Source organism: Halichoeres trimaculatus, unplaced genomic scaffold (genome assembly GCF_033239565.1).
Source record: "Halichoeres trimaculatus isolate MK-OKI-2021-1 unplaced genomic scaffold, fHalTri1.1 fHalTri1_scaffold_6, whole genome shotgun sequence".
In the NCBI taxonomy this organism is placed as follows: domain Eukaryota; kingdom Metazoa; phylum Chordata; class Actinopteri; order Labriformes; family Labridae; genus Halichoeres; species Halichoeres trimaculatus.
The window spans coordinates 9194894-9222844 of NW_027437184.1; the positions used below are offsets into that span (position 1 = coordinate 9194894).

The window sequence follows — 27951 nt, forward strand, 5'->3', positions numbered from 1 at the left end:
TGGTATCACATGGCATGTGGAAGGAGAAAGTACGCCCCGGTGGCTGAACTAGATTAGAAAGCAATGATAATACCCTCCTGTGCTTTTATTTTGAAATTTAAAATTGAATATTAGATTTTACTTCCAGAAAAAAAACTATGAAAGTAAACACATCCATCCATGGAAATTTTGCTCTGTACGAACATAATTATCTTCACAAAAAGGAACCACGTCTCAACATATAAATATCAAGGCAGCTTTCACTGATTGATGGTGTGGCTCTTTGTTTTTGTTGTTTCTTTAGTTTTCAAGCTTATACACATATTGTCACCAATATTTGCACCTTCAGCATAGAGACACTGCATCTTATTTAACAAAAAAATGGAGGTTAAAATCTATAAGTACACACAGCATGGAAATCTGTGCTTGTGTATCTAAAAGTTAAAATTTTAAGGAATATTTCTTTCATTTCAGAATCTCATGAACACAGATTGGTGTGCACAGGAGGGAGGACAGCCGCCCCCTTTGTGACCAAATAAACACCAAATAAAAACCAAATAAAAACTCCTGATGGGCAACATACACTGATTTGCTCGCTTGGCTGCTGGAAATATGAAAAACTGCCCATTGGATGGTAAAAACGTGTACGAAAGTGTCCCTCAGGTGAAAAGGTAGTGTGCTGAAGTGCCCTCTTGGGAGGCCAAAATGTGCACTAATATACCCTCTTGGATACAAAAAACATGCACTTAAGTGCCCTCTTGGAAGAAAACACGCTTAAGTGCTTTCTTGGGGGGCAAAACTTATGCACTAAAGAGGTTTAAAAAAAAAAAAAGAAGGCATGCTAAAATATCCTCTTGGATTGCAAATGTGTCCATTGGGAAGCTTAAAATATACTTAAGTGCCCTCTTCAGTAGCAAAATCCCACGTTAAAGTGCCCTCTTGGTAAATAAAAAGGTGCGCTAAACTCCCTTTTTTCTTTTTTTGTCCCCCTGTCTTTGAAAAGGTCTGTGCATCCCATTGTGGACACATCAAAACTGACACTGCATCCTGACTTTGCCAAGTGATGGCAGACAGCCCCTAATAAAAGGCAAATTGTTTCCAACCACAGATCACTTTTTAGTTAAAGAGCCTTCATCTGGAACCATTCTTAGCTGAGTATCTGCATGTTGTTTGTTTGTTTGTTTGTTTGATGTGGGATGAAGTAAACCTTTGAGTGTCTCTATGGTAAAGGACAATATCACCCAGATTTCTTTGGCACAGAAGAAAAAATATCATATTTTTTTATTTTGTTGATGTAACAAAGAATATTTCCAGCTCCCACAGGCTTGTTGTCTGTTTTAAAAAATTGTGCTTGCTTGTCTTCAGTCTAAAAGAAACCGTTCTGATGACAGTATTGATGACTACAGGCTGTTCATGTTCACACACTGTCCTCTGCCTTCCCCTCATTAGTGATAGCCCCTGAAGCTATCACTTAACTCTCTCTGACCCTGATAACCTCAGGCTGCAACATGTGGTTCACAGTCTGTTTACTATCGAACTGGAGCTTGAATCGTTATGTAAAAATTAGCCTGACTTTGAACAGTGATGTGTTAATCAGAGCCAGAAACCCCCTTATGAAAACACACAGGTCAAATTAAATAAATAATGCACCTTGGATGTTTTCCTATTAATACATGAAGTAAGTAAGTTTGTGAACTCTTTTACATAAGGTTAATAAATAAATCTACAGATGCAATGCTTCATTACCTCACTCATGAATGAGATCATCTGCATTTCTGCGGAACTTGATTGTCTATCTTTTCTATTATTTCAATTTTTATTGGGAGGAAAACAGCAGACACATGATTATGTTGCACCATACAACCTGTCTGCTGAAAAATCAGAGCATGTCTTGGCAATGCCCAGTGACTCAACACCCTACAGCTCAGGTCTGACCTCTAGTGTCAAGCTGTTGACACTGCATCAATAACATCAGTTACACACAGAGGGATGCAAAGACTGCACTGGACTCATGACTTATTTTGTTATTTCGATACTTTTGTGTGGAAGTTTAGAGCTTATGTTTGTGCTAAAACAATTTATTTATTAAGTCATCTTTACTCACACTCAGACCTAGTTCTGGTGCAGTATTCGATCTATGTCAAAGCTCCACCTTTCATATCAGTTTTATTGGTTTATTCATCACATAAACATGGGTGTATACACATACCTACACTTTTCTACGAACTGTTCTTATTATATCTGCATAATCAGTTTGTGCTGCACAACCTGTTCTGTCAACGTGCACCTGTCAACTGTACTTCATCTTCCTTTCTCTACAGCCAGTGAGTTCACTTCAAGTTTAACATCATGCATGTCAAGATTTCTTTATGACTGCTCAGAGCTCAACCCAAAGGGATTATATATAGTTTTTGAGTGGAACAGAAAACATGCTGCGGAGCCTGACAATTAGAATTAACCTACCATTATTTTCTTGATCATAACAGCTATGTAATGCAAAAGGTGAAACAGTTTGATAGAAAAAAAAAGCCAATTTTATTTTGTACGCACTAAAATAATTTTCTTGGTCATCTGAAGGGAGCAGAAGCACGACTGTCAAAATGAAATTTTCAAAGGCTGAATTCCATTTAGTTGCATCGCTCTTTTGCTAGCTCACAATCACACTTGTAGATGCGTCAGGAATTCAGTGCCCTCACCTTGTAGAGAAGGCCAAAGAGAGGAAATAATAGACACAAAGTACTAAAGAAGCAGCTGAGTAAGTACTGATATAGGACAGGGAGCTCATCTATTAAAAATACTACATTGGTAAACACAGGTATGGACTATTTAATTGTTGTGCTGATTTTTAAAAAGACACATGTAACTCTGGTTTTCACTTCAGCCCTGTAGGTGGTAGTATTTCTTTCAAACATACTCTTCCTACATGGGGAAAGCCATGTCGTTAAAATACACCAAAAAAAGGTACCAACTAGGGCCCATGTGCATATCCAGTCTTTACACAAACTGGACCATTTGTCAGAATGTACTGTTAAAGAACAGCCTATTTGGCTGTAGCATTAGCCGCATGCTAACTGCCAGTAATTTAAAGAATGTGCAATAAAAGTGAGGCAAGTGCAGGACGTCATATGTCCAGGGAAGTTCCTGGAAAACTCCTATCCAACAAACTTGTGTTGTGCACATCTATTACGCCTTCACAGTGGTAAAACTGAAAAATGTTGTGTCTCCTAAATCTACATTTACTGTATATTTCAACATTGTCATGCTATCCCTTAAATGGTGATGCATGAGCACAATGTCCGCCGTCTTCAAAACAGCCTAACAGGTGCTGTTATTCTACTGTTAGCACCTGTAATGTTGGGGTCTATCACCATTAAATTTGATGCTTTAATGGGCATTAGCCCACTGTTTACTGTTTGTAGTACTGTTTGTACTTAGCGGGCTAAGTACAAACAGTTCATTTGTCATGTGAATGACTGGATATACATACGGACCCATGTCAGATAGGGGTCTGATCAAGGTTTTCCTGTGTGGAGACATAATCAATCCCAACAACAGTGATTAAATTAAATCTGATTCCACCCTTGCCTACAGATCTGACAGGCTGCTCCCTGTATTGACATACCCTACAAAAACAGGACCAATGATTAGCATTACACTTTGCTCCTTAAAAACAGATAAAGCTAAATAGAAAGTGTCTCTTCAACACTACTCTACCTGCATGACTTTCTCACGGCTGTCATTTCTGCTCCCCATGACCCTAAATTGGAGAAGTCATAGCCCAACACAAAGAATCATATACGCTCATTTAAGTCATTATTGTTGGATTGAACTTTATGGTTGGACCCTTGTAGATTCCAGGGAAATGACATTCTTGTTGACTACCCTCAGATAAAACTTCCGATGATGCTTGTTGGCTTTACTGAGTCGAAAAGGTTTCTGTAGTAAGAAAAAAAACCCTTGGTTTCTCACGTCTGCCATGAATTTAGTTCATGGTACACACAGAAAAAAGGTGACAAAACATACAGCGCCTTGTCACCACTGTACTGTCAAGGCACTTTAGCGCCCGTTTTTGTCTCCCAAGAAATCAATTGCATTTTACCAATCAGGAGGTCACTTGAGCATGTGCTTGTGCCACCCTAGAGGGCAGTTAATCATGTTTTTATCAATTAAAGGGGGAATTAGTGTATGTTTTGGCTCCCAATAGGGCACTTTAGCATGTGCTTCTCCCAACAGGTCACTTAAGCTCACTCCCTGGTATTAAATTTGGCACCTTAGAGTGTGTTTTGGTCCCCAAGTGTGCATCTTAGCATGTCTTTTTTTTTTTTTTTTTTTTTAACAACTGGGCCATGGTGGTTTGAGAGGAGAAGGCTTCTCATGATATTTTGAGATTGGGTATCTATAAGTAAAATACATTTTTATTAAGGTGATGATTTTCTACAGTGTCTTGAAATAGCTTTTGTTATGATTCGGCCCTGTATAATTGAAGACTAACTGACTGATAGGCAGATTAAATCATTGACCTCTGCTGTACCCTATAATGGATGCTTAGAGATATGAACTTGCCCCGTAAATGTCTGTGAATTTTGAATGAAAAATCAAGAGAGAACACTTTACTTGAATAAAAACTAACATGTATGTTGTGATATGAGTGGTAGATATATCATCAGTCTCGTCGACAAACTGCATCTCAGCTCAAACCACGTGTTTCCTTGTACAAAGTGAAAGAATAAAGGGTTAAAGATCAGCTCGGCAGCAGCCCCGCAGCTCTGCTCCCTGCTCTCCAGCAGTCGCATCGCTCCGCGGGCAGCGCTGACTCGCTCCGATATTTCAGCTCGCTGTGGATTGTGGGAGTCGAGGACTCTGCCCAGGCTTGTTACCGGAGAACGGGAGACATTTTCCGCTGTGCCCTGTTTTGTAAGTACTCCACTGTGTTTGCACACAGCATTGACGAGTCGACTGAGGTCGCTTCTTGACAGCTAAGCAGGTTTGCTGGAATTTAACTGATCCGTTTACGTTGCCATTTCGGTTTTTGTTTCTGGCATGGAGGCCGAGAGCGGACACCGTGCTGCTGGAGCTGACAGGCGGGGAGGGGAGGGAGGGAGGAGCGGGCAGCTGCTGCCGCTCTACCGGGGTTATTCCCACCGAAAACTCGCTGACCTTAACGAGAAAATAACCCTAGAACATCTGACAGCTCAATTTTAGCCGTTTGTTCAGTTGCTTAGTCTGTTGGTTCACTGAATTCACCGGCGCGAGACGCGAGGCGGGCTGTTGGCATGCGGAAATCGTTGCCTTGTGTGTCAGTGGGCAGCAGGAAGAAATGCCCGGTGTGGCGGTTAAACCCACCTACCGAACGGTACACCTGACCGGAGCGGACTAATGCCGCGGATACACCATCTTTTGGCTGTTTGTCAGTAACGTCGTAATTTCCCATTCATCATAATGTTTGATGTATGCCCAACGTATCGGCGTAGGTTTAGGTAATAGCCTGGCCTTTGGTGTTGCTAATTGATTCAGTAACAGAGAGCTAATTGGTGTCGACATCTGGTACTGTGGAAAAAATGATTTAAATCACATTTAATATCGCCTGTCGTCATATAATCATATAATTTGAGCCGTAAGGTAGTTTTTTGACAGTAGTTTTATCTCTAAATCATCATTTTATGCATATTAACATTCAGTAAATAACCACGTCATAATGCTGCTGGCATATTTAATTATTAAATTGAAGACAAGTAGAGGCATAATCTTCTCCAGGATCATTTTTAAAACATTATAATTCCAATTTTAAGAGGATAAACTTAACAAATTGTTTTTGTTTTGGACATCTGTAAAGAATGTTGCATTGGTGTACTGTTTGTTATTTTGTTGTTATGCAAATGGGTTGGTTGTAGCCTGTTGTCATGTTGTTTAAGTTGTTTTCAGTGTGAGAACTGCCCTTCTGATCAACAGCAGTGATCCATATTTGTTAGTAATCCATGTTGATTTCTCCCTGCAGAGAAAGACACTGGTCACCATTTCAGCATCATGTCCAGCCGAGGGGGAAAGAAGAAGTCGACCAAGACGTCCCGGTCCACCAGGGCTGGGGTCATCTTCCCTGTTGGGCGCATGCTTCGCTACATCAAGAGGGGCCTTCCCAAGTATCGCATCGGAGTAGGGGCACCTGTGTATTTGGCTGCTGTCCTTGAGTACCTCACTGGTGAGATGGATAGAGTAAAAATATGTATTCCAATACATTTGGAAACTTATTTGTGTGTAACTGGTGTTTTGAGGATGAAGGGTGTTTCTTGTCCGGGCATGTACCTGGAACAGCTGATCCTAAGTCTTAGGCTGTTGGCTGCTGAGTAATATCTCCCAAACAGGGCTCTGCAATGACTATCAAATGATCAAAGAAGTCAAGATTTGTGCTTTAAGACATTCAGAAAATCAGGAAACATAATTTAAACCTCAAAATAAGAATTGTGATGATACTTATTTTTCATAGCATGTAAGTGTAGTTCATTTTTTCATTGTATTTAGTCTTTGCAATAAATTGTTCAGCTTAAAAATGCTTTAAGTAAAGAACATTACTTAACAATGATGCAACACTTTACATTTTTAAATCAGGAAATACTATATTTTTTTGCAGAAAAAAATAAATAAAAATAATTTGCTCAAGCAATATGAAGTTTTTTTTGGTGATGCACTTGATATTTGAGTCCTCTTTCTGGCTGTTGTATTAATTTAGTGACTCCATACTAGTTATTTAGAATAAATGTAATACAATACACCCAAACACACACGGATTGATTTTACAAACCACATGATGTGCTCTGCAGCATTTATATATCAATGACTTTTTTTTATTTTATAGCTGAAATCTTGGAGCTGGCAGGAAATGCAGCCAGAGACAACAAGAAGGGTCGTGTCACGCCCCGACACATCCTTTTGGCCATCGCAAACGATGAGGAATTGAACCAGGTCAGTTGCTGCAAGTGTAGAGAAAAAAACATGACGCATATTTTTAAAGTTTATCATTATGTTTCTTTGTTTTGTATCTTCTCTTTCCATGTAGTGTAGAAACATCTGAACCTCTACACTTTTTTTTTTAAATCTCTTTGTCTCAGTTGCTGAAAGGAGTTACCATTGCAGCAGGTGGAGTCCTGCCCAACATCCATCCAGAGCTGCTGGCGAAGAAGAGAGGAGCAAAGGGGAAACTGGAGACCCCTGTCTCACCTGCACCTGAGAAGAAACCCAAACCGGTCAAGAAATCTACGGCCAAGAAAATGAGCGGGAGAAAGGCAGGAGGGAAGGCTAAGGTAAAACTTAATGTTCACATGCCGTGCACCTTTACAACTGTGGTCAAGACAGAAAGTACACAAAAACAGGCACTTCTGGATGATTTCACACAATTGTTTCTGTATAAGTGTGCCATGCTTAGACAGATTTATAGAGACTCTTTTCATGACTCCCAGATTTGTAAAACATCCTGTTAACAACAACACACTCTTTCTATTGATGATTAACTTAAAAACATTTATGGGAGCTGTAAAATCACAACACTATACACCCTGATGTGTTTGTTTCTGTGTCCTTCACAGAAACAGGGCGAGGTGAGCAAAGCGGCGTCCGCAGACAGCACCACAGAGGGATCTCCAGGCGACAGCTTCACTGTGCTCTCCACCAAGAGCCTCTTTCTGGGTCAGAAGGTCAGTTATCTCTCTGTAATGACAAACACCAATCCTCATAAACGAGTCTATATGGACTTGTGTAACTAAAAAAAGACCTGCCAAAAACTGTGAAACATCTGATGAAGCTGGCTGCGAAAGGAATCCCTTGTTCTAAAATGACGAGAGAGCAGTGTTGAATATTTTACTAGTCAAAACATGAGACAAAGTTTTTTGTGTACTCTTTATTTATTCATGGGGAACCAGAATTATCAGATCATTGCTCAGAACATTGAAAAACTGGGGATTTCTCAAACAGCTGCAGGGTTAAACTCATCTAAATACTCCTACAGACTCAAGACAATGATAAATCTTTTTTGTAATGTCTTTATACTGACTTGGCTTCACAGACCAGTTAAAGGAAGGAAATCAGGCAGAGATGACGTTGAATTGGATAAACATGCAGATTGCTTTTTCAGGTCATGTAGTGTTAAATAACAAAGCAGTGAACTGAACTTTAGGTCGAACAGTTGTATTCACACCTGCTTGTGTCCTGTACCTTAGATCCACCAGATCTCCCTGTGCTTTGGTCCTGCTGCTCAAAAACAACAAAAAACCCACTCCTTCCTGTCAAACTGAAACATGGAAGTAAATTTTTCTCAAAGTATTACCCAAGCTGAGTCAAAGCTTGACTCTTGTATTTTTTCAAAGCTCTTAAAGTTTCAAGATCAGACGCACATTAGACTTTGAAAAGCAGAGGGATGCAAGAGAACGAATGACTCAAGAATGATGCAAGAAGTGTCATGGGTCCCCTGCTCTGAAAGTTTAATCAGTAATTACTGGTTTTGCTTGATTCTGACTCCTTTGCACACCGCTGGAGTGAAAAAAACATTTAGAGAGCTGTGTTTGGTTTGGAGCATTGTCAGTTCAACACTGCCCTCTGATATTTACCCAGCCATAACTCATGTATCACAGCAGACTTAGATCTAATTTGTTTTTGTTTTGCGCTCTGGAGAGTCATTCATAACTGAGGAGCAAAGAAATAAATTGGATCTGTAGTGAAACAAATGAGGGAAATTTACTTCTAATGCTCAGTTTTGACTTCAGCTGAAGCAAATGGCACTGCATGCTTCTACCTGCAAATGCTAATACAAGGATCACATGAAACTGATGAGTTAACCTGACTAGATGTAGCACAAAGATCAATCTCTCAGTAAAATTAACCTTCTTAATTTTACTTCTTGTAAATATAAATGAAATTGATCTTTTAATAATTAATATTTTATTTTTCTAACAGTTAATAGTTTGTTCTGGCTGCATCGTTTATGTTGAAGTGAAGCAGTAGCAGCTGTGTTTGTCCGCCCTCAGTCTACATTAGTAAAACAGCTTCCTGCTTCATTTTTGTTGTTGTTGTTGTGCGACTGACCTCAGATTACGGCAGCTGTTTGAATCAGTGGATAGTTAATCAAACGAATTCAGTTAACCTCCTGCCGATGAAGATAATGAACACAGGAAGAGAAAAGCTGCCATGTCTCTGTTTTTAAGATGTCATTACCCTAACTGCACTTTTTTCTGTTCTAATGTTCAGTCTCACAGTCTACAGCTCATTTCCTCCAGTCTCCTCGCTTTGCTTTCAGCCTTTTATTTTTAATGTAAAAGATTGAATTTTTAAAGGTGTTATGCATCTTTTTAAATAACAGATTGCAGTCTATAATTCTAACAAGATGTTGCTTTTGCACTGGAAATTTTCAACATTTACAGGGATGCCTTGACATTTTGACTTTTCTGTATCATGAAAAAAAATAATGCTACGCAATACATATCATTATACAGGAACTGATATCTACTAGGCTACCATACAGACAAATCTTGTAATAAAAAAACATCACAAAAAACCTCCTGGTGGTGAAAACTAAAGCATTCACCCTGTTTGCCACGTCCACTTTTCTCCGTTACACACAAGGATATCCGCAGTATTTGCATGTTTACGGGACCCATGCCTTCATGTATTTTCAGAGAGGACATGTCAGTCAGCAGTCTTCCTCACTTAGTTATTATTAATCACAGGTGTGATAAACCCAATAAAACTTTGAATTGCTGGCCACATTTTTTGGTGGTAAACTGTCTGCTCCATGATGAGTTATAAGGATATATAGTCCTGATGATCATGTCAGTGATGGTCCCACTTATTCTCCACACTTTAGTTATTTCCAGAATAAATATGTGCAGGTAATGATACATAATATTGAAAGACATAAATGAAAACTGTTACCTAAAGCTGTGTTTCCACCAAGCAGACCGGTTCAGTTCATCTCAGTACGGCGCGCATTTGTGGCGTTTCCACTGACTTATCCCGGGACAGATTTCCCAAATAACCGAGACGAGCTGTCCCACTTTTTGGGACCCATTCGTATGGGTGCCAGACTGAACTGATCCGCTCTTGGAAGGTGGAGCTACAACACTGCAGACCGTTGATTGGTCAATAGAATCGTCACTTAACCCGACAGCGGCTGTATTTCTCCTGGCGGCACACAGTCTTCTCTGAAACAAAGCCTGATTGGGCTTTGTATGAAAGAGCTACATGCTAATCACAGAGAGGACGAAATGCTGGATGTCTTCCATCTATGCTCTTTGTTTACTGTGTCAAGTTTTTCTTCTTTATTGGATTCATTAGCGGGTAAACTGTGTTGCGCTTCTACAGCGTCACTCTATTGTTTAACAGCCGCGGCTTCTTCCGCGGCTGAACCGAACCGTACTGTTTGGTGGAAACGCAGCTTTAGTGTTTGGTCCTGTGAGGTCTGTCCAGTTAATGAAGGGGAGATGGTGCTGAAGAAATATGTATTCCTTTTTTTTTACATTTATATATTGTCATAATGAAAGTGACTTACTGGAAGCAGCTCACTACATGCATGATTAGAGCCTAAATGCAGTCATCAGTTTGAATGACTATGATGATATGGATCTGTTAGTAAAGTTTGATATTTACTGAGATAAAATGTGGGACAGACATCAAAATTTGTCAGCAGGCTTCAATTCACCACTGCGATCTGTGTTGCCAGTTTCCCCATGTTTTTCTATTTTAACAGTATTTCCCCAAGTTTTTAAGATTATTTAGTCTTTCTCCTTCAGAAGAGTAAACAGGCAAACAACAGGAAGCAGGAAAGAGGTTGTTTGACTTGCACCTCCAAATTTCCAACACACGCCTTCAAACATGCAAACAATACAAACATATTCTGCGTGTACCAAATCCAAATACTATCTTAGTCCTTCCTGTGACGACACTTTAAAACACAGTTAACAATGTTTTTCTACTCAACGCTCACTGAATCCATTCCCTCTGGCTTGGGGCTGTTTGCCTGTTTCTCACACTGTTTTTTCAGGCTGTTTCTAGTGGCATTTTAAATTATTTAGCATTCTGTAGTCAATGTACCTACAGACCTGCTGTCCTCTACTCCACTCTTGTATTCTGAACATATAGCTCTGAGAATCCAAGCAGGGGCTTTTTGCAGTGTAAGCTTGTTGCCATGTGTTTTTACTGTTAGATGATCACACTCATTAACGTATGACTCAGAGAGCGTGGGCCATCAGTCCACATTTAGACGTTAACTGTATATGTCACACATGCATGTAGCTGCAGATATGTCGCATGAACAGTCTCATAAACCTTCAAAAAGTCAAGGTATTCCTGTAAGAAAAGGTGTGAATCTGGTTTTAATGGCTTTGCTTCCTCCTACTCCTCTTCCTCTGCATGCTCCCCCTCCTCTGCAGCTCAACCTCATCCACAGCGAGGTCAGTAACTTGGCTGGCTTTGACGTGGAGGGGGTCATCAACCCCACCAATGCTGAACTTGAGCTTAAAGATGATCTAGGTGAGGTCTCCCCTGCACCCTGTCTGATCTCAGATGGGGTTAAGATTTAAAATCCTTGAATGTTAAATAACCAAACCACCTCTCTGAAAATAAAGACCTGTTAAAATTAAGTTTAAGACTGAGCAAACACCAGGTCTGACTGCTGCTGTGTGTTTGTCTGTCGATGACCTGGTAAAGATCAGCAGGAGCCGTTTTACCCTTAGAAAAATAAACAGACTTATTGATGATGTTGCTCATAGTGTAGAAAAAAACCTGGTGAGAGTCTTCACTTTGATCCAATTTGACCTCAAGTGACTGAACCTGCTCTCTGATCAAGATAGAAAAGCAGAAAGGCTGATACACTCTGGCAGATCAATAGACTCATGATTAAAAGAGCATTCCCAGCAGCAAAGCGTGAGTTTCTGGGGAGACATTCAAGGATTTTATCAAAGCTGCTCTGAGCAGAAAACCCGCCCGCTCTTCCCTACGATATGTTGAGATTCACTTCAGGTTGTCGTCCTTTCAGACAGCAGCGAGAGCTCTATTATGCTTTATATCTAGTGTAATTTCAGGATGGTTATTGGAATGAAATGGAGCACCGTTTCAGAGGAGAAAAACTGACATGAAGCTCTGTTAGCGGCAGCCTGGATGAAAGGTTGGCAGTCTGAAGTGCAATCATGAAGTATTTGGTTCATTTTAGTGAGCTGGGAAAGAAAGACAGCACAAAAAGCCAGAAAGCGAACTCATATGTGATTAAACATGTATAAGCTGAGTAAGTTCACATCAGTAAATTGTTATAAGATCTGAAGTTTTAGTCATTAATGGTTAAGCTTGTCCTGTTTTCACGATCTGGCTCAGTGTGCCGTCCCGTTCCTTGCTGACATGATGTCACTCACCGTTTCCACAGCGGCTTCCTTGTTTCCTGTGATGTCCTCAGTCAACAAGGAGAGCTCTCACCTATTCCTCTCTTCTCCTTTTCTTCTCTCCGTTTCTTTTATTCTCGACTTCTTGGGCCACATCTTGTTGCTCTGGACCACTCACCATCTGTTCACCACCATGTTGTTTGCCTGTTGTTTGTCTGTTGTCGTCTGTAGTTGCAAGTTGTCCAAGCCGACATTTCCATCGTGGAGAGCGACGCTGTCGTTCACCCGACCAACTCCTCCCTCTATACAGGTGGTGAAGTAGGTAAAGGAACCTTTGTCACCACGAAGACTGCAAGTGTTTGTCTGCTGTCTCTCTCTCTGCTTACTCCAGAAAGTCTGCACTGCAGTCTGAAGACAAAAATCACAGCCGCAGCACACTTTGGTTTCTGCTTTCTAGGATAACTAGCCAATGCTTTGCTGTGAAGAAAGCCTGAATAACCCACAACCCACCTCTCTGGCTGCTCATATGTTTGCATTAATGGCCAAACATTACCAGGAAGAGCTGTTGTTGCATCCTGCGTGCATTGTGAGTGAAAATTGACTTGCAGAGGCTTGAAATGTGCAAGCAGGGACATTTTAACATGCCAAAGAAATGCTCATGGGAAACTACGGTTTCCAAGATTTGAAAATGAGCTGCCAAAAAGAGCTCAAGTCACACAGCGTCTTGTTAACTCAGAGGACAAACTCAATGTAGACATTGTGAAAAGGATCATTTGAATTTGGCAGCTCTCTGCTTGAAACTAGCGTTTGGCAGCTGGATTTATTTTCTCAGTGACAAAAGAGATTTTTTTTCTTTAACACTGAATGAAGGTTCTGGAAACTGCACTCCTAACAGGGTTAATGATGTTGGATGATGACTAATAAATGATCAGAACAACATCATAAACTAAGGCAGTTTGGAAAGAAAGAAGACCCCTAGTAGTTGTAAATTGTTAAAATTTACATTTTTTACTGTGTGAGTTTTAAAGTGTGAGACTAAATAATTATGTTATTTTGCTGATCAAAAGTTTAAGACCACAGCCTATAAAAAAGACAAAATCTGCTCAAAATATGGATTCAATATCATTTTCTCTCAGGTATTCATTCATTCTGCCATGACCTTCTGATGGCAAAGGCTAAAAAACTTTCTCTCTTGGAACGTGGTTAGACTGTCGAGCTGCATAATCAAGGCCTCTCACAGCAGGTCAACGCCTTAGGTTGGACTCGGTGAAAAAGTAATTTTGAATTTCTTCAAAGATCCTGAGGGTTATTGAACAAAAAAGTCAAGTGGTAGACCTAAAACAGTTTCATCTGAATGTCTGTCCATCAAGACATGGGGAGATCTTTAAGGCCGTTACTGGTGCCGACTGCAGCCCAATAACCATCAGAGGCCATCTGAGGGGCTGTTTATACGACTACGGTTTTAGGGTGAAGCGCAAAAGTTTTGTTGCGTTCACACGGAAACGGCATGTCGGCTGACCCAAAACGCAAACTTTTGAAACAGACTCTTGAGTGAGATTTTTCTGAAACGCTGCCGACACTGTTGCCGTTTGCCATTTTCAGTGGAAACGATGACGTCACAATCCGCCTCTTTTGAGCTTGGTATTCACAAATACACCAGATGATCAGCCCAACTCTACTTTGGTGGAGATCTACTAAAAGCTGCTTCTGGACAAGACAGTTATAGCATCACCTGCAGGCCTGGAATGCTTACTACAGCGTTTTTGGTCCCTCTGGATTTCCGTGTGAACGCAGTTTTTTTAAACTGTGTTTTCACTGCGTTTCAGCATTTTCAGATAAAACGTTGGCATGTAAATAGGGCCTGAGAAGGAAGAGCAGTACGAAAAATCAAGTCTTCAAAGGTTTTGTCTCCTTCAAAGCCACAAAATGTCCCGTCTGGACTTCTCTGAGGAGAAAAAATTTAACTTTGACGTTCCTGATGAATTTTAGCGTAATTGGCATGACAAAGAGATCCCACTGAAGATGTTTTGTCCATGGCACAGTTGAGGGGGTGCCATCATGGATCTGGGGGCTTTTTCCTTCAATGGAACAATGGAGCTTCAGGTTAGTCAGGGGCATCAACCACGACAGCGCTGCAGTTCACAATAACTGCCTGACAAAAGACTTCTTCCAGAGGAAGAACTTCACTCTTTGGGATCAACCCAAGTGTTCCTCTGATCTAAATCACAGTGAGAACATTTAGGGATGGATGGATAGGGAAGTTAACAGAAATGGACGTCAGTTCCAGTCAGTGGATGATCCTCCATGAAGCCATCTTCACCACTTGGAGCAATGTTCCCACTCGCCTTCTGGAAAATCTCGCATTGCAACTTATTTTTGAAGTGATCCTGGGAACGGTGAAACTCCTCATGTCTAAGTCCTTTTTTGAACTTTGATTTCTTTAAAGGGTTTTTCAGGTTTTTTGAGCTGTGGTCTTTAACTCTTGATCAACTGATGAACAGTGTATTTCACATTGATTGCTGTTAGCAATAAGTTGCTCACTCATGTTTTTTTTTTTTGCTTCACTCCCTTTTCTTTTTTTTGCAGTTTGAAACTCTTTTAAAAATTTTCTTCAGATCCATCAGCACAAAATGTAAATTCTTGAAATTTTTTAACTGCTCTTAAAATTTAGCAGAGGGCTCAGTAAATGTTGAGACATAAACCTGAGTAAGCAGATGCCGAGCGATCTGACTTCAACTAACAAGATGCTGTTTCCAGCCTGATTTGCATTCATTTACTTGAAGTGTAAAACTTCCATCACAGCATTTTAGAAACTGCTCTGTTGTATTTCTGTGCCCTCTCTAGTGCATCATCTTGTTTTCAGTCTGAACATTTGATGATTTAGTTTCTTCCTTTTAATGACGGGTTCATCCATCAGCTATGACTCAAACCCACTTTGAAGCCTTTGCCAGTCAATTTTCACGCCACAGACAGCCTGCAATATGTGCACCAGAGGAACATAGACTCTGAGCTCGGCTGGCACCCTTGTCTCTGTGCTGCTCTGCTCTCTGATGATGCCTCATCTCATAGCCCCTTTTGAAGAAATACTACACTGAATGCTAGCCCTTGATAGTCATTAAATATCCAAGTGCTGTTAGTCATGGAGAAGATGCTGAGTCAAGAGAAAGATGATATGTGGAGCCAAGTGAATATTTATATATTTGTATGGTCTGCTGCTTGTTGCTGCTTTTTTTACTTGATTTGATTGTGGGTGATCTGGGACTTATCCTTCCTGCTAAACTTCTGTCTGTCTGTCTTGTAGCTTCCTTTTTTTAGCTCTTACATACATCTGATGGTATGATCAATGTGAATTTATTTCCTTTAACCATTTGCAGAGCCAAACTTAAATCACACCCTTGGTTTTATTACTTGTAGTAAGTGAGCAAATGTCATAAAAATGGGTATAAACTTCTTTTTACTGTCCAAACACATTCTTCATTCTCTTTTATGCAAGTGAAAGAAAATACCATCAGTCCAAGCCAGCATATGAGGACAGAGGGAAGTAATTACAGACTGAGGCCCATAATACATTACTTAACTGACTCAGAGTGAGTCATTTGGAAAACAGCAGCTCTCAATCTTTGCGCTTCACTTCTCCCTTTGTTGGACTTTTCTCTGAGTTTAACAAATCACATCAGTGTGGGTCAGTGGAGAGATGTAAGCGCAGAGAGAGGACAGGTGAGATGATGGACAGCATCTGCTTTACCAGCCTGTTTGTGTCTTCATGATGTGTTGCTCGCTCATCTGTCTGCATGAAATCACTGCTGGTCTCTCCGTCCATCTGACCGTCCGTCTGTCTGTTTCACGATCAGCTGCATGTGATGATATGATGACTTCAGTCTTCTTTACTTACAGGCAGTGCTCTGGAAAAGAAAGGAGGGAAGGAGTTTGTTGACGCGCTGCAGGAGCTGAAGAAGAAGAATGGCCCCCTTGAGGTGGCTGGTGGTAAGTGCACAGGACAAATTTTATATTGCTTCCTGAAGGTTCCCACAGCGCTGCGCTTTTTCCACATTTTGTGATGTTACAGTGTCATTCCAAAATGGAAAACAAAAACATGTTTCTTCTAAATTCTGCAAACAACACCCCATAACGACAGGGTGAAAAGAGTTTTGTAAATTTATTACAAATTAAAAACTAAGAAATCATATGTACGTAGGTATTCACAGTCTTTGCTTAATGATTTGTTGATGCACCTTTTGCAGCAGTTACAGCTTCAAGTCTTTTTGAATATGATGCCACAAGCTTGGCACACCTATCTATGACCAGTTTGGCCCATTCCTCTTTGCTACACCTCTCAAGCTCCATCAGGTTGGATGAGGCATCAGCATAGGCTGTATATAGAGTGGACAGTGTGGCTCCGCCGTTTATCATTGTACGGTTTTGAAGCAAAAATTCCCCAGTCACAGGTGCAGCCATTGTAACAGTTGTGCAGCCTGAGTCTGCGCAGACGATGAGGGATTCTGGGAGAATCTGGGTGGAGCCAAGTGACAAAAATAATAATTTCTTTTTTTCTTTCGAGAGTCTAATCACTCTACCTCTCGACATATTTAACAATCCCCGAAAAAAATACACAAGAACGGCAGCTGTCAATCATCGTTAAACATTACGTATAACCTCATTTTTAACCTTGTATAACTAATGAAAACAAAACTTTTCAGAAAAAAGAGGACTTGAATACAAGGTAGCCAAATGATATCTTCAAATCACCACAACAATCAGACGTGAGAAATATTTCTACAAGGAGTATTGATTTTTTAAAGTTTGACCGCCGAGTCAGAAGAAATTCACCCCCTGTACAGTGTGTGCCAAATGTAAACTTAGCGACTCAGACAGGAGACGTTTTTTGAAGCAGGCTGTAAATAGGTTAATTTCTTCTTTGAAAACGGCTTTTTTTGGCTTGGTGTGTTTGTGACTTCTAGCGCTTCTGCGTCGTCTCATATTCTTAGATGGGTGGTTGCCGCTTGGTCAGTGCACAGCCAATTTCATATCTCTCCAGAGGTGTTCGATCAGATTGAAGTCTGGGCTCTGGCGGGGCCTCTCAAGAATATTCATAGAGTTGTCCTGAAGCCACTCCTTTGATATCTTGGCTCTGTGTGTAGGGTTGTTGTCCTGCTGAAAGGTGAACTGTCGCCTTAATAAGGAGTGGTTCCTGTCTGGCCACTCTACCGTACAGCCCTGATTGGTGGATTGCTACAGAGATGGTCGTGCTTCTGGAAGGTTCTCCTCTCTCCACTGAGAGGCACTGGAGCTCTAACAAAGTGACCACCGGGTTCTTGATCTCCTCTCTGACTCTGACTAAGGCCCCTCTCCCCTGATCGCTCAGTCTTAGAGGGGTGGCCAGCTCTAGAAAGAGTCCTGGTGGTTCAGAACTTCTTCCATTTACTGATGATGGAAACCACTGTGCTCATTAGGACCTTTCAAAGCAGCAGAAATGTTTCTGGACCCTTCCCCAGATTTGGGCCTGGAAACAATCCTGTCTCAGAGCTGTACAGACAATAAAGCAGTAGGAACATCTCAGGGATGATTTGTGGAAAAAATGATGACCCTGTGATCAATTTAGAGCTCAGTGGCAAGAGCTGTGAATACTTAATAAATTTGCAAATTATCCCAAAAAACATTTTTTATGTGTAATTATGGGGTGGTGTGTGTAGAATTTTGAGGGAAAAAATGAATTTACTCCATTTTGGAGCAAGGCTGTAACGTAAAATGTGGAAAAAGTGAAGCTGTGAATACTTTCTGGACTCACTGTAACAATACTAAAAACGTGAAATAATATATTTTTGTTACGAGGCACTGTTTCCATTTGTTGGAATTCAAAAGTCACAACTGGAGGGGTTGTGTGTCTTGATCGTCTTGTGAACCACCCAGCTCTTCTGACAGTGAAGTCAGTGTCCCTTAAATCTTCTTCTAACACACTAAGCTTAAGAGGGCTGTGTGTTTCTGGCCGCCGTTTCCTCGTTCAAAAAATGACATCAGGACTGAGCAGAGAGAGTTAGGTCTTTGGGTGTGAACTCAAAGATTTGACTCATTTATTCCTCTCTTAAAGGTTGGAAATAAGTGGTTTCTTCTTGAAGTGAACTTTTAAGAAACAGTGAAAGATCAAAGACTTTATTGGCATGTAGTTTCTCTTCTTGGCGACTCCAGTCTGAGCCTGTAGGCTTCAGTCTTCAGAGAGCTGTTAGAACTGAGCCCTTACAGATTATTTCATCTGTGAGTCCATTTGTCTCAACCCCCCTGTCCCACTCTCATTCTTCCTACATCTGTCTCTCTCATTATTCATCACTCACAGTCAATTTTTCAACCACCTTCACCACCACTCTCTCTCTCCCCCTCACATTCAGCCAAACCAGCTGAGCATCATAATCCTGCTCTCTGCTGGAGCTCATAAATAGATTACCAGGTGACTGAACATAGAGCCAGCAGGGCCTGTCAGGGATTCTGGGGGATCTGGATCAGCCAAACAGTCATCCTGACCAGATCTGGGTCAAAACAGCTGTCAAAGAAAGTATTTCAGGATGTTTGAAGGACTTGTGAAAAGTGTTTTCTCGTCTGGATTATGGTGGGGAAACTTCATCATCTGAAGCTCTGGCAGGTACAGAACTGTTCTCTGTGTTTAATGACAGAAAGGGGAAATATCCCTAGCCAGATGTCACATAGAAATGCTGGTTACATTAGGAGAATATCAGTTCTTGCTGTGAAACAAGTCTAGTGAAGTAAAGTTTTTAAAATGGTAAATATTTTTACCTTATGTGACTCTAAAATTCAAAAATTGATAAACAAACTGAAAGTGTCACATCCGACTAATTTATTATTTAGCTACAGAAAGATGACCCAATAATATCCACGTGGGAGCGTTTCATTGTCACAACTAAATATTGGAGCTGAATAATGTTATTGAAATAACAATAACTAAATTAATCCTGCATTTTAATTTTTAGGTATATTTTTCCTTTTTTATTAAATGATGTTTCAGTCCACCACAATCCTTTTCTCATGAGGTCAGTTTCCAGGATGCGTAACGTAGGATGTAATGTAACGAAGTCTAAGCAGGTCCTGGCTGATAAGTTGACCTTTCATTGCACTGTGAAAATCTCTTTGAGGTCTAATCCTGAAAGATTAATGTCTCTGTTAGAAACTGATTAACTAAACCAAAATGCATGTGACTTATAAAATCCACAAATCTCATCAATTTGGTACCCAAGCCTGATCGTATCATACTTAACATCGTGCAATACAATGCAAACTTACATATTGCAGCAAAAGGTAAGCTAAGGTAACATAATGCAAGCAATGTTACATAACATAACGTAAAGTTATGTAAAGCAACTTAATGTAATTCATCATAATGTTAAGAAACGTGGTGTAGCGCAGTGCAACAATTCTACAGTTCTACAATTTCATTTAGCAGATTTTTTCGACGCGATGTACAAGAGGACGTATAACACAATTTAATGCAATACAACATGTAGCAACATAATGTGTAATGCAATGTAACGATACACAATGTTGCAACATAACATATTGCAACACAAACCAACATATCACAACAAAACCAAAACTAATTTAATGTAACGTAACGTAACATAACCTAACGTAACGTATTGAACGTAACGTAACGTAACGTAACGTAACGTAACGTAACGTAACGTAACGTAACGTAACGCAACGTAACGTAACGTAACGTAACGTAACATATTGAATGTAACGTAACGTAACGTATTGAATGTAACGTAACGTACCGCAATGTATTGAACGTAACGTAACGTAACGTAACGTAACGTAACGCAACGTAACGCAACGTAACGCAACGTAACGCAACGTAACGCAACGTAACGCAACGTAACGCAACTTAACGCAACGTAGCGTAAGGAAATCACACATTGATGCACCTGTTCACCTGTGATAGCCCTGATCAGCAGATTTTTTGATGATTTATACATTTTTTAACTATCTTCTGGTCTGTGTTTCCTGTTTGAGGCTACTCTTCTGTTTCTAAAGTGTTTTTTCAAAATGTTTGCCGACAGCAGCCAGGGTAGACGTTTTATTCTTTTTTTGTCTTTAAGTAAGAAACAAGTACCTGAACACTGTTTTTATTAGGCATGGTTTCAGATGATAAATTATACAACACAGTGAATTATCTATTTATACATCTGCAGTTTTGGACTCTCTGAGGCTATTTTAGTTGGCAGAGGATAATTTTTTTTCTTTTTTTTTTTGAAGGATCAAAGCATCTCTGTTGTATTCATTAGCAACAAAACATAGACCCCCAAAAAGATTGATTTTGACTCCAGCTTGGCTAATTTTTTTTACTCATGCAGTCAGTCTCCATTAAAGTACATTAAAAGTTGTTTTTATAAAAATAGAAAAATATTAGGCAAGCTTTTTCTTTAAAAAAGAAAAAGAAAAAAATGAATTTGTATATCTTTTCTCTTGTAATCACAATTTAGACTGAATGCTAAGAAATTTGTGTTTGTTTTTAGGTTAAAGAAGTTTGTCAGTATTTGTTGCTGAAGCTCAAAGTAGTCCCCTAAAAAAGCATCTCCCCCTTAGAGGCTTTAACTTTATCAACAGGAATGTTTTCATGCAGTCCACAGATTGATTGACAGCTTGTCCCAGAACTCCAGCTCCCTTCCAAACCATTAAAGACGTCGAACATTGAAGGTGTTCATGAAATCTGTAACCATCATTGTCACCATCATCACCATCATCATTATCCACACACTTCACCTCCCGGTCAGATCACAAACACACACACACACAGCGAGGAGAAATGTCTCCATCCACAGTGAGCTCCATCTGGAAATCAGCTCGTCCTCCATTTTGACTCCCGGTTAGTCACATGCTCGCTGCGGGCTAATAAAACCTGACTGGAGGTTTTCTCACTTCACAGAGACACGCTCTGGCTGAGTCCTCATGTCCGCAGCTGCTGGCTCGTCTTCCCTTCACTTGCCCTCTCTGTGCTCTCCTCTTCTCTTCCCTCTCTTCTGGAGAAGTGATTCCTGCGGCCCACCTCACAGTCACACTCTGCTCAAACCATTTAAAGCACTTGGTGGTTTGCTGAATGTGTTTTCCAAAAGAAAAGTGTTATTTTAGCATCTCGGGTCTCTTGGGGTTTGACTCTGACAAAACCAGTTAATGAAGCTGATATCTGACTGGAAGTGAGGAAATCCAGCTGCATGTTGGAGGTGAACAAGTTCGCCCGCTCTGTCTGAGGGTTTATAACCAGGAGAAAGTTACTTAAAGAAACAGCCCTGAGCCCTGAGCTCTGTGTGTGTTTATGGATAGTGCAGGTGGCTGCTGTGGATGACCACAGAGACTGGTCTGTCATTTAGTGTCATTATGCTTTTAGAGCTCTGCAAACCAGCATGTAAACATTTATTCAGCAGCAAAATATTTGCTGGAAGTCACACAGGGTCTGTTTTCCAGTTTTTTGCTGGATCCCGTTCATTTAGAGGCCAAAGGGATCGGTTCAGTGATGAAAGTTGACGGTGCTGGCATCCTGATGGCTGTTGGGATTTTAGTTTGGGCTGATTGGAGCTGATCTACATTACATTTCATTTGGTTTATTTATCAACAAAAATATGAAAAAAGGGAAGTTGAGCCTTTTTTGAACTAATTGTCTGACAGACTGTTTGGCTTTGTTTGGTTCGGGAACTTTATATTAACAAAAGATATCTCTTTGGACTTTAGAAGACTGTTGGGGACAGTTGACATATTTTAAAGATTCTGAAAAAAGTTTTTAGTTTTATAAAATTGCAGGGGAATTAAAGAAGAAATTTGAAAAAAAAAAAAAATGGAAATCCAACCCTGACCCTCAGACTGACAGTAAAATAAGATCCAGTTAACAAAGACCATGAATTCCTGCACTTTTCTCTGCAATATAGGTGAGGAGATAAGGTGGAATCAGACCTAAGATACACTTATAAAAGAAAAGAGACCAATGTTTTAGTCTGCTTGAAGACAGGGAAGACCACCCTACATGAGAATAGAGCAGACAGCAGTGAGTCATTGATTTAAAACCTGTGATGAACCTCTAAGCTCCATGATACACAGTATCAAGTGTGTGCTAGCTTTGAGTAGAGGCATGCATGTATAAAACATCACCATGATCAAGCACGGACAGAAATGATGCAGCAACAAGTTTCTTTTTGGATCTGATTCTAAGTTAAAAACCCAGCTTTATCTAATCTTTTTACAAGCTGCCAAATTATCAGTGTATCATTCGTTCATTCCATATCCGTTTTAGAATCCAAAATCGGAAAACGGATAACAACTTGTTATTCCATTTCTCGTTTTCAAATCAAAAATGGGAAAACAAATAACGGCCTATTTTTCGCTGTTTTGATTTAAAAAAAAATAAAAAAATAAAGTATGAGAGAATGGAATTTTCATGGGATTTTTGTTGTATTCGTTTTTGGTTTGTATCACTTTCGATGTGTTGTGACCCCGGAGTTGTTGACCTTTTTTTTTCTCAGGAAGGCCAGTCAGTCTCTACCAGCTCACGTTTTACAGTTATTCTTAGTCAACGTTTTGTCAAGGATGGCGAATATGTACGTGCTTTTTAAAGAGGGGAAATGTGTCACACTTAGGAGGCATCAGTAACATGACGTTTCCACCTGAGGTTGTGTTGGAGGCAGAAACGTCTGACACTCATTGCAGAGCATCTCCGGACATCCATTTCCTCCAAAATGTCTGTGTGGGTCATACCAGCTTAGAACAACTGCTTAATAACATCGGCATATTGTTCCAGTGCGGCCATAGTGGTCTATTTATATGACACTCACTGTATATTTGGCCTCTCTATGTCTGTGAACAGGTTTCAAGATCCGGGCAGTTAAAGACTGGGTTGGGTCACAACACATCGAAAATGATACAAATTAAAAAGGAATAGAACAAAAATCCCATGATAATTCTATTCTCGCATATTCTATTTTTAATTTCAAAATGAAATCAAAACAGCGAAAAATAGGCCGTTATTTGTACTCCAATTTTTTGATTTGAAAAGAGAAATGAAATAACAAGTCGTTATCTTTTTTCCGATTTTGGATTCTAAAACCGAATGTGTGGACTAAAAGTTAAAGCATCATTGATTTAAATAGCATAATGCTGTAATGGGATAAACATTCAATATGAATCCCCCAAAGGTGCAGATTTATGGTAGGTTTGTAGGTTATAATTTTTTTTCAGAAATCAGCATTATTTCTGTTTTATTGGCATTTAAAACCAGTTTCATGCCATTGAAATGTTGTTGAGTTGAATTAACAGTAGTTTGTAACTATGTCAAAGCCTTTTCTGGAATGGGGACAGAGATATACATTATGGTGTCATCTGTATAAAATAGAAATTTGCATTGAAAACATTATAGTCTATACTGTTAATTAGGGCTGGACAATTAATTGGATTTTAATCGTGATTTCAATTTTGCCATCTGTCTATCATAAAAACAATATAATCGAAGAAAAACAATTAATATGCCACACAGTGTAGATGTATGCAAGTTCCTGTGCTTCATAGCTCTTCTGTGTTCCATGTGCAGCCACAGCGAGTGTGTGTGACTTATGTGTATCAATAATACTGTATGTGCCACTTGCTGGTTCTTTAAAGTTGTGTTTAAATCAGTACTGAAGTTTTTGAATAAATGAATAATTGTGTACATTAATTGTGATTTCAATATCACTTAAAATAATCGGGATTCTTATTTTTACCATAATCGCCCAGCCCTACTGTTAATATAAATAATAAATACAAGGGGACCTAGGACCAAACCTTGAGGCACACCTTTGTTATAGTTGTAATATGGACAGCCAGCTGTTTGCTCCATCATGAGGGAAATATACACAGTCTTATCAGAGTGTCTGCCAATTTGACTCTTATAAATTCACACTCCTCACACTCAACTCCCTCATTCTTTATTTTATGGATAATCTTCACCAGAAGTTTGTTTTATTTCTGCTTCCTCACATCCTTTCTCCTTTCTGTCCATCAGCTGTCCTGACCGGTGGCTTCGGTCTGCCTGCGAAGTACGTCATCCACTGTAACAGTCCAGGCTGGGGCTCTGATAAGTGTGAGGAGCTGCTGGACAAGACTGTGAAGAACTGCCTGGCTCTTGCCGATGACAAGAAGCTCAAGTCTGTGGCTTTCCCATCGATTGGCAGCGGGAGGTAAGAAAACATGCATCATCCAGTCACAGATTAGTCTGGGCTGAGGAGACGAAGGATTCTGTTTGGAGAATATAAACTTCATCAAACTCAGAGACTGCGCTCAAACATCAGCAGGTTTTTCTTATTTCACTGAGTGATCAAAAATGTGCGTCATATTAACTGAAAACACAGATTTCATTGTAAAACAATGTTTAATTGGAAAAGAACTGGGTTTTTTGAAGACAAATAGGTCATTGTCAGATAAGTCTCTTGAACTGTTGATCAAAATTTTAAGACCAGCTGTAAAATGTATTTTGTTCTTATTAGAGTTTCAAAATACAAAAAGAAGAAATGGGAGTGAGACAAAAAAAACTGAGTGAGCAACTTACTGCAAACAACAATGAAGGTGAAACAGTCTGTTCATCAGCTGATCAAAAGTTTAAGACCTCAGTTCAAACCTCCCTGAAAAAATCAGGGGTACAGGCAGGATGATCTCAAAGAGTGAGGTTGTTCCTCAGGAAGAAGTCCTTTGTCAGGCAGCAATTGTGAACTGCAGCATTTTCCAGTTGAAAAACTCAGTCGTTACCACGCAGGCTAGGATTTTTCAGATTTTTCAACTGGCCTTAAGATAATGATTAAAGATAAGGTGTGTGTGGTGTTTTCATGCTTGATTTAGTCTTCGAACACGTCCCTAAACGTGCCTATTGTGTTTTGTCAGGAATGGTTTCCCCAAGCAGACGGCGGCCCAGCTGATCCTCAAGGCCATCTCCAGCTACTTTGTGTCCACCATGTCTTCCACCATCAAGACCGTGTACTTCGTGCTGTTCGATAGCGAGAGCATCGGTATCTACGTGCAGGAAATGGCCAAACTGGAGACGAGCTAAGAGAATCTGGAGTGTTTTGGAGTAATCACCTCCTCTCACCTCTCTTCCCTCACTTTAGTTCTTTCCTGCAAGGATACCGAAGGTGTTTACTAGTGATTATGAAGAAAAAAAAGAAGAATCTTTCTATAGGCCGGGAACTTGTTTTTGCATTATGTTTGTATTTTTCTTATATTGTTTTTAATTTCTTTATCACTTCTGATATTTAAATCTCAAAGTGCACTGTTCATCCTGCGGTCTTTTATTACAAACAGTGCAAACACGGAGCAGATTTAACAAGTGAGAGACTCACTTACAGATTTAATTTTCATTAATGAAGATGTTCTATGAGAGAGATAGCTTCACCTCAATTACCAGGCTTCCAGAGAAGTCCAAAGTATACGGGTTAATGCATGCAAAAGCAGTAAAGATAGCAAAAAACAGCTATTCTCTTTTATTTTGATCTCAAAAAACACATTGATTCAGTGTATTCACGGCATTTGGATCGTTTCTGTTGTGGGTAGTGTTGGTTGTTGGTCTTTAGGAGACCGATATAAAGGATCTTTGGGATGAGTTTTTGTTTTTGTGATGTGCAATGCTAAAAGTTTGTTTATTTGTGTGCTGCAGAGACTTTTAATTTCCATTAAACATGAAGAGAAGCCGATAACTTGCCATGCTTATGTCCTAAACACATCCTGGTACTCGCCATGCATTCACACAGACGCTCATCATTTAATGTAAAATCAATCTTAAACAAGTTTAGTGGAAATTGTAGGTTTTTGCAGCACACATGGTTTATATTGTGTGTTCCTATCTGTGTTTATATCGATGGAGTATTTGTGAAATGTTAAAGTTAAATATCGGGCTGTAACAAAGTCATAGTTTTATTTTCTATTCTAATTTTCACACTAATTCTTAAAAAGCGGTTTGGAGGCAAAAGAAGAAAACCTTTTTATTTCCTGTGTTTCGTCTTTGTTAAGCCATAAAACAAATGTGCTCACTGTTGCTGGAAATCGAGGTCCTATCTGCGGCCACCAGATGGCGCCCTGTAACCAAGAATTGGAGTTTTTCATTGGAGCCATTTTCTGTGCAGCAGTTTTTCCTCTTCACACAGACGCTGGATGATTTGAGTTGGATTTGAATTGATACTGATGGATGGACAGACAGACAGACGCGAGGAACCCGACTGCTCTGCTGCATTTGGACTTTTCAAAAGCCTAACTTTCTTATGAGAAAAAAATGTAAATTGCTTTCTAAAGAATTGCTATAATTGATGATTCTACAAACGGTCTGTACACACTCCGGTAATAAAAAAAACCTTTAAATCAACTTTTTGTTTCTTGTGAAATCATGACATCAGCCACAGAGAGCTGCCAGTAACTTCTATTTAAACAAATCAGATATTTTTTTGATACAAAAAAAATATATGATCCATGATGTGCAATCTTGATGCGATTTAACTAAAAACTAATATCAAACCCTCACGTTTCTGCAACTCTAAAGGCACCTGTTTGTTTCTGTTCAATACTTAAAGACAAGATGGTCTCCCTGAAACAGATCCCTGAATCTGTTTTCAGCCCCTTAAAGGCCTTCATCTAAAGAGTTGTTGTTTATTGCAGCTATTAGATAATGACATTACAACTGCAGAGTGGGACCATAAGAGGAACAGGTTTTGCTTATACACCAAGGTAACAAGCTATGTAGCCTGTGCTAACTGCTTATTCATCAACAAGCTGTTATTGGATAGAAATGCTAACTCCCTGGGCTGATTCCAGTTCTACCCCTTAGCCCTGGTTTTGTGCATTCACATCAAGCTGCAACCGTCGGTCTACGAATATGAGACATTGCGAAAGTGCTAAAATCTGCTGTTTCTTGAGTGTCCGCTTGAGCCTAGCTCCGAAAGAACCAGAAGTCACATACACACCAAGCCAAAAAAAGCCATTTTCAAAGCAGAAATTAACCTATTTACAGCCTGGTTCAAAAAACTTCTCCTGTCTGAGTCGCTAGTTTTACTAACGGCACACACTGTACGGGGGGTGAATTTTTTTCTAACTCGGCTGTTCAGAGGATATTAAGATCGCAAGCTCCCCCAATAAGAGGTACAGCTGAGGGTCACGTGACTGATAAGCACCCTATGGCTGTAGGCTAAGCCCTTGCCACTACCAATATGGCCGCTATAGCCAATGTGCTTCATTTTCCGTTTCGGAAACAGACGGGTGACGTCGGCGAGACCACGTCCTTGTTTTATACAGTCTATGATTCACATCTAGTGAAGCTGGGTGTCCCAGTTCTCCATAAAACGAAACGCAAAACGAAATCAACCCTTTACCAATGTTATCAGAAATCTGATCCTTTGCTACGCCACATAAATATTAGCCATGCTTTGAATTGTTGGTTGTAGTTTAAAATCGCTTATCATAACAATCCACATAACGTTGCTATAGCGACAGCTGTAGCTCGCAATAACTACATCGGACCAGGGTGACGAATTCACAACAAACGGACTTCAATACAATGAACTGCATTTTATGATTGATCAGACAGCTGAGCCGCATTCAGGTACTGAATTGGCTATATAAG

At 39.9% G+C, this 27951-nt stretch overlaps 1 protein-coding gene across 3 annotated transcripts; it reads left to right on the top strand.

The window, feature by feature from the left end:
* The first annotated feature begins 4719 nt into the window (after positions 1-4719).
* On the top strand, positions 4720-26691 carry macroh2a1 (macroH2A.1 histone). 3 transcript variants are annotated; one of them, XM_074672208.1, is made up of 9 exons: positions 4720-4893; positions 5975-6175; positions 6830-6936; positions 7083-7274; positions 7557-7664; positions 12564-12654; positions 16227-16316; positions 24358-24532; positions 25230-26691. In XM_074672208.1, exons 2-9 carry the CDS (start codon positions 6004-6006, stop codon positions 25393-25395), a joined length of 1101 nt encoding a protein of 366 aa, XP_074528309.1. In that variant the 5' UTR covers positions 4720-4893; positions 5975-6003; the 3' UTR covers positions 25396-26691. The 3 variants fall into 3 exon arrangements, with proteins under 3 accessions (XP_074528309.1, XP_074528307.1, XP_074528308.1); XM_074672206.1 differs by lacking the exon at positions 12564-12654 and adding an exon at positions 11391-11490 and having other exon boundaries at positions 4723-4893; XM_074672207.1 differs by lacking the exons at positions 4720-4893; positions 12564-12654 and adding exons at positions 4945-4963; positions 11391-11490.
* Positions 26692-27951: the final 1260 nt, after the last annotated feature.